The sequence below is a fragment of the Mytilus edulis genome, chromosome 3 (assembly GCF_963676685.1).
Source record: "Mytilus edulis chromosome 3, xbMytEdul2.2, whole genome shotgun sequence".
In the NCBI taxonomy this organism is placed as follows: domain Eukaryota; kingdom Metazoa; phylum Mollusca; class Bivalvia; order Mytilida; family Mytilidae; genus Mytilus; species Mytilus edulis.
Genome location: NC_092346.1, coordinates 30,489,050 through 30,497,109, shown reverse-complemented (window position 1 = coordinate 30,497,109; position 8,060 = coordinate 30,489,050). Strand labels below are relative to the sequence as shown.

Genomic DNA, 8,060 nt, shown 5'->3' with positions numbered 1-8,060 from the left:
TGCATTAGAATAAATTGCAAGAAGTAGCACACATTTCAAATTTGTTATATTTACTTAAAATCAAGTAAATATAATTGCGAAAAATGCGCTAAATTATAAAGAAGAATCAAAACACATCATCTTCAATACCTGAAATTCGTAACAATGAACAAAAAAAGCAAAGATTAAAGATGGACCAAGAAAGATACTTAACTGCCAGTCAAATTCAAAGAGGATGAGGTCATAAAACTTGACAAATCCAAACGCTCCACAATAACAACCAAGGGGAATCTGCAACATCTGTCACACATGACGCATTACACTGTGATAGTAGTGAAGCTGAACAAAACCAAACATTTGATATTTTTTTTCTGATGTATAACATAAAAAAAAACTTATCACAAAGTTAATTTCGAGTGTTAACATTTGTCAACATTTGATTGGATACGCCTGATATTTTCATATTTCTACAACTTTATTATGAGCTATATAAACTTAAATTTTAGAGCCTGTAACAGACTTAACTTTGCAGATATCAACGTTCAAAGATATACAAGAAAATTGGAGTCAAATGAAGATTCAAGTCGTAGCCGCATTGCTCTGCTTAATAGTTTTTCTACATTCTGAAGGTAAGTGTTTCATTTAAAGGAAGAAAATCATGAGTTGTAAAGATGATGTTTTTGATGAAAATATTACTTTTAAGATTAAAGATAAATATGACCGATATAGTTTCTATTCAGTCAACTTGACATATTGTTAAAGCACCAGTCTATTGAAAATAAAATTTAGAAAGGAAACTGAAAAGACACTTTGATAAGGATCAGACAATTCATGACGGAATATGGATCGGACAATTTATGAAATATCCGAGGTCAATTGAATCATGATAAGACAGATATCAGATTTAACTTAATTATCTAATCATTTTTGTAAATTTTCTTAATTTGTATGAGACAAGAAATCAAAAATGGGGACACGTTTATTGAATTTTGAGGAATTGATTAAAATAAAACACACTTGTGTTTTATTTCAAATTCAATATATTTGTTTTCCTTTTGATAATATAATATTTTTCCCTGGTCTAGGTTTTTTTTTTATTTTATTCTTCACAACCTTGAAAGTTGAAGTAAAATAACTGTCGACAATACCAGTAATAACAACTTAAGAAATAACATGACATCATTTACATTTGGCAAATTTGATTAGAATAGATTTTTAAATTTTTCTTTTAAAGCATAAGCTACGGCATTACGTTTTTTGTTTGTTTCTAATATCTATATTAGCGGAATAGTATTTTTAAGTCAATAATTTTGGGACATTCTCAGGATTTTCTACCCTAACAATTAGATTACCGAAGTTGTTTCTGGAAAAATACTTTCGGTGTTTGTGTTCGCGATGCTCTTCAGTTTCGTGCCTTATTTGACCTTTTTATAATTTTTTTTTGCTTGTTTCAAGCGACAATGGTGAGTCTTTTGAAAATAAAAAGAACGTCTGGTGTTCAAATTTTACAAGCCTGAAATCTATGATCAGTTTATTTACCTGTCGAAAGTAACGAATTGACTTCCTTGTATAGGATCAAAAAATAATAATTACCGTTATGTTCAATATGTTTGATTTAAGTTCAGAATGTACCAATTAAAAAAGGTAACTGATTGTCAGGAATGACATCACTTTCAATATCTTCTTAATTTTGCTTATATGTTTATTTTGAGCATACAATTTTGTATAGGTAAACCCCAAGGCAAGGGCAGATACAAAAGCAAGGCAAAGTACATCTACAAATTAAGCGGTGAGAGATATGGGTACTATGACCAGGAAAATACGTGCAAAAAGTGTAAAGGTAAAGTTGTTACAGTTCTTAATTAATTTGATTTGTTCTGTTATGTAGTTGAAAATGAAAATGTAGTTACTGATGACAATTCTGTTATTTTCAACACTTTGAGCCTTGCTGTTAAGACTTATTGCACCGATATTTATAGAAGATTATACTGTTATTGATGTAATGTGTTACTTTTTCTCTTATATTGTGATATTCTTCCTAAAGAATTGGTAATTCTATTCTACTGTTATGACTTTATACCATAAAACATTGCATTTATTAACCTCCGTCAATCCTTACATCCAGTAGTCGAACAGACATTTTCGCCACATTTCTTTCCCAATACTATGGATTGAATTATTTCATCAACAATCCGCAGCTCAGCAGTGGTTAGTTGTATCGTACGAGGTACTTTTAAGGATACACCTTCTATCTTTTGTCATGCTTTTGTTTACTTCAATATAATGTTGAATTAACTTAAAATTCGTCGAAATATTCTCGAGTTATTTGAAACAGAAGTCTCAAGTTTGATCAACATTTTGGTACTGAGTTGTAAAGAGGGAGCTTTTGAAACCTGTCAAACATTTAATTCCTGTTTAAAGATACTTCGAATTACGATTAGGGTATGATAAGCGCACCAACACATGCATTCTTAATGTGACAAGTAGATTAGTTCTCTATTGACTTGAATTAATTATGCATGGTCTAATTGTCTAAACATGGACGTTGTTGGAATTTGATTTTGGATGGACGATTTTTTTTTCAATATTAGGTTTCTATACATTTTAAGTTACATTATCATGCTAATGGTTTTGGTTTAATATTTATTCTTGTGTTTCTTGTTCGTTTTTAGTACTTAAATTCATTATGTTAAACAACAAGGGTGCAATTTCTAAATAAAGTATGAAAATCAACATTGGATGATCGCTGCATTGAAGATCCATTGGTAGCCTTCGGCTGTTGTCTACTCTTTGGTCGTGTTGTTGTCTCTTTGACACATTCCCAATTTTCATTTTCAGTTTTATTGGATGATCTTGAATGTTTGTAGTAAGTACGAGACGAGTATCGTATAATAGGACGTATATGTTGAATTGTTAGTACAAATTTAACTTGCTTTATTTTGTTTATAAACTTGAATACGTTCTGTGATTAGCTAAATGAACTTTTGTACTCGATCTTACCTTACAACTGAAAAAACAATTTCAAATATCGTGAGTCCAAGATTTTCGATTTTATCTGTGCACTTATATAGTTTCTGTTATCGATTTTAGGCAAGCGTATATAGATTTAAAGATAACAATAAACATGCAAAAATCAACAGGAAATAGTATCAATTTCGTTATTATTCTTTATTTATAGCCCCTTGCAAAACTCTCACAACCACAAGTCCAGATGGATACACGAAACTAACTAGAATTCTTTCTTTTATTTTGTTTATAGCCCCTTGCAAAACACTTCCAACCACATGTCCAGAGGGATATACCAAACTGACTAATCAAAGTATAAGTCCTAATTGTTACCTTTTTGGAGGCAGCAATAGAGAAAATAGTACAGATTGGCCTGTAGCAAATGTGAGTTCGTCATACAACATATTAGTATTTTTAAGTCACAAACTTTTTAGTTAAAATATTCTTTAACAAATGAAAACATATATGTATACTATACTTTTTTTTTCAGTCTAGTCGAATGAATACCATACTTTTATTTTTTTTTCCTGTCTAGGCGATATGCACCAGTACTCCTGGTGCTTACTTGTGGATTCCAGATTCAAGAGAAGAGGCTGAAGCAGTTTTAGTCAAATTTGATATATATGGTAAGCAGTTGTCACATTTTCTATCTCGAAGTCATTTTCCCGACGTAGTCGGTATAGTTTCGGTTTGAGCCCTTTGAACTTAAGGACGCTTAACTATGGCACCAGAATACGCATGCTCAAAAATCCTTTCTGTGATTGGATAAAATGCTGTCATGGCGGGTGATTTGGTTGTGTTTGAAAAAACGTCTCGTTAATTATATCGTGATTGAAAGCAAGTGAAAAACTATAAATATTTGAACAAAATCTTACAAAGATTTATATTTTTATTAAAATAATTGTTTCTCCAATAGCTCTTTGCATCCGTGACAGCTGTTTATTCGGGACAATTTTTAATGTTTACTTTGTTGTACGAACGTACATGACTTTTAGAACGCACCTACGCATGTGAGATTTCCGCGGGGTTTTGGTGAATGTTAACAGAAAGATACGAGGACCGAGAATACTGAACACAAACAGAGAAAACGTTATTTAAATGGTATATTTGTGCTTCTGAAGGTTATCGAAATAATAGTTTTAAACATATACTCAAATTTAAATACGTCGGATATTTTTTTTAAAGATAGTTCTTGTTTTAGTAATTGTATTAGTCAATAGTTTTTTATATGCTTTTTGAATAATTGTGTTGTTAGATTGATGTTTCGTTGACCTTTAAACCACTTTTTCTCTTACCCATCTGTCAGTCGGATTGGTTTCATGCTTATTTCTGATACAGTAAATAATCCTTTTTTTATGAGAATTAATTGTAAGTTGTCAGTCTTTTTTTTTTTTTTTTTTTTTTATCATTTGCAGATATATTATCGGAGTTTGACATCTTGACAGGAGCAAATAATCTGGCTGACGAAAACAGCTATGTGTATGCGGGAACAAATGAACCATTCGACAATATTAATCTACCATTTGGTACACGTATGTATATTGAACATTTTAGATAAATTTAAGTGGATACCCAATACTTTGACCAATATAGAATTTGCTCATTTAATTTTTATTAAGAAATAACATAAAAAATGTGGTGCACACTGTTAAATAACCCGCTACACGCGTTATTCAGTGTGCACCAAATTTTTTATGTCATTTCTTCATAGACAGAAAAAATATTACAGTCATTCCTTAATTGACTTTAACTTTAACCTGTTTACAGAAATATAAAAATTTCGAGAAATTTAAACCACACAATTTACAATAATATTTTGGTTGGATATATAGCAGTTTAACAAACAATAATTTTGATCATTGAAAAGCTTGATTTCTTCTTAATTTTAGTAAATGATTAAAACGTTCAGTTGATTTTTAAGAGTTTACTCCCTAGGTGTTCTGTACCCCCTTAACACTGCTTATGAAAACAATTTGTAATTATTTGTTACAAAAATATTTACTGTGAAACTATGTATTTTTTAATGTACCTACCGAATAAACTTCAGCTTAAAGATGTGTTTCTTTAAAAAAAATACTAATCATATTCTAGTGTAAAAATGAAATGATTATTGAAAAATGAAAATCAATGGGATTGGAAAAAGAGTGAAAGATATAGTGGGGTTCGTGTTGTTTATTCTTTAGTTTTCTATGTTGTGTCATGTGTACTATTGTTTTTCTGTTTGTCTTTTTCATTTTTAGCCATGGCGTTGTCAGTTTGTTTTAGATTTATGAGTTTGACTGTCCATTTTGGTATCTTTGGTCCCTCTTTTATATCAAAGGAATATATTATCTCAAAAGTAGAAAACGACTGACAATGGTATGACGTTGTTTCAATCATCATCATTGTACTATAAATGGTCATTCAAAATCTTATATTCATTTTGATGCATCGCTAACGATAGAATAGATTTATTTTACTGACTGATCATCTATCCGTCTGTTCATCATTACAGCAGAATCCTATCAGTTTATCAATATAAAGTTTTTGTTTTCAGGAGGCTAAGAATTTACTTTAACAGAATTAACAGTTTACTGACAGATAGATTGTGGTTACATTAACATGCAAATTAGTGCATATATGCATTATTTAGTGACCTGTCAAATTTATGTGACCATGAAAATACTAATACGAGCAAAGTTTTCGAAATTTTCCTCGTTTATATAAACTATATACGGAAAAACATACTGCGTACATATATAAAAAGTCGTATTCCCCATTTGACACCTTATGTTCGTCTTATTATTCTTAATTTACTTTATTTACCAACTTTTTTCTTCGAATTACAGACCCCAGTAATTATATAAAGACGCTGAAACATAGTATAAATTCTACGGTTTTGTCTACCTTTATCAATATTCATATATCGATAGCGTTCTTCGTTTCATTATATTTAAGACGTAAAATGTAGGTTGAAACGCATGTATTGTTATTCAATACCTAAATAAATAAATTCAAAAGATGTATCAGAATGTTACTTTTTCTATGCTAATTTTGAAAAACTTAAAATGTGACTTTTGAGATTCAATGTATTTTATCATTTATTTTGATAGTGGTCACATCAGACAGTACTAATAATATTAGTAAAGGTTGTTTTGAACTTGAGTGGGATGTGGGTAAGCAACTTTTTCAATGGGACCCCGATTTTTGTACTGGTGAAGAAGAAGCATATATTTGCGAGTTTCCAATTGTAAGTTTTGAGTAAAAATATTTTATAAACTTTGTTTAATGTAGACATGTCTTATTTGATGCGACTGTCATACAAGTGAGAAGTTTAGCGCTATAAAACCATGTTCAATCCACCATGTTTTACATTTGAAAATGTATGTACTAAGTCAGGAAAATGATAGTTGTCCATTCCTTTGATGTGTTTATCATTTGATTTTGCCATTTGATTAGGGACTTTCTGTTTTGAATTTTCCTATGAGTTCAGTATTTTTGTTTTTTTTTAACTTTTTAAATGTTCTACGATAATGGTGTGCATGTCTTCATCATGTCGGTTAAAAACATTACGACACACAGACTGTTCTATCAACCTAATACCAGGTGGTTCAATGTGTAACTTAATTTTAAAAACTCTTCAACCAACGTATATTGCATGTGCATAATATAAGAATTGACCTGTACTTGCAAAATTATCGTAAAACCTATTCAGTTGCGAAGTGCGGTTCTAAACTGTGTACCCCTAATGGTAATCTACTTGTCTAGGTTCTATCTACTTTTTCGTGCAAGGTAATACTGTTATTGAGCTGTGTCTATTATTTTCAATAGATAATTGTTAAAGAATTTGTGCAATGTCATGACAAAATAAAAACAAAAAAAAACCAAAAGACAAACAACAATACACAAAACTCAATACAGAAAAATATCCCATACAATTTACAAATATACAAATCCGTATGCTTAAACTTTTCTCTTTTACGTTTGGAATGTGTACTATTTCTGGTTGTTACGTTTTATGACCCTGCAAAAAAAAGTTGTTCATTTTGTTTTCGATGAAAATATCAAAGAAAATCCAAATCCTAAAACTATGGACAATGTTAATTTCATTAATAAAACCCTGCATAATATATAAATTTATATGCACAAATTTCATATACATGTATCAGTATGTGAACACAGTCAAAGTTCAATTTGTATTCAATCACAATGTTTAATTAGTCGAACGTTTGCGGCATCATATATGTAGATATAAATATCAAAATATTAGTTTTAATTGACAAGTTTTATGTATATTACAATTTTGTCCTTTATTTCAGGCCCAAATATGTGAATAGTCATGCAAGTTCATTGAAGAATTTCCTGTTGGACATCTCCTAATGAATAAAATTATACAAAATAGTTTCATTTCAAGTTTTATAATTCGTACTAATTCAAATGGAATCTCTATAGTTTGATAAGTTAATGAATAAAAAAGAGTTATTTCAGTGTCACGATTCTAAATATCAAGTTCAGTATATTCTTGATTAAATGGACCTTATACGTTGAATAAGGGTTATATCATGGACAGTTGAACAGATTGGACTCCACAGCTACATTTGGTATTTAACATCAAGATAATGCCTAATTGTACTTTAAGACCTGTACTTAGTGTATATTTATTGCTACCCTGCGACGTTCATTCTTCCTTAAAACATATTAACATATTTACATTTGTTCAGAAATACATCAAATACCGGTACCTTATGCCGGTCTCGTTAGCATTTATTGTGGTTAATTGTGTTAGTGCAGAGATTTTCATTTATACGGATATAATTTATGTCTTAACCTGAATGATATTTTAATACTAATTGCTTTGTTTACAAAATAGACAGATAACACAAGTATTAGCAAAGGAATTTTTTTTTTAAATTGAGGATTATTGACATGCCGTTATTCTCTTCTGTTGTGAATATTCTTTGAAAAAATGTCCATTCTTGTGTTTTTGTTAGATGTATTTCTACTATGTATTATTCTGACGGGTAAATCTCTTTTCAACTGATTTTTAAAGTTTGTTTAACCTCCCGATGCCCATCCTCCATATTCGGTATATGCCT

The 8,060-nt window shown here is 30.1% G+C and overlaps 1 protein-coding gene across 1 annotated transcript; it reads left to right on the top strand.

Moving 5' to 3' along the window:
- Positions 1-502: 502 nt before the first annotated feature.
- On the top strand, positions 503-7,341 carry LOC139514830 (uncharacterized). The gene is made up of 7 exons (XM_071304441.1): positions 503-608; positions 1,709-1,819; positions 3,239-3,369; positions 3,521-3,611; positions 4,401-4,517; positions 6,078-6,214; positions 7,284-7,341. Exons 1-7 carry the CDS (start codon positions 551-553, stop codon positions 7,299-7,301), a joined length of 663 nt encoding a protein of 220 aa, XP_071160542.1. The 5' UTR covers positions 503-550; the 3' UTR covers positions 7,302-7,341.
- Positions 7,342-8,060: the final 719 nt, after the last annotated feature.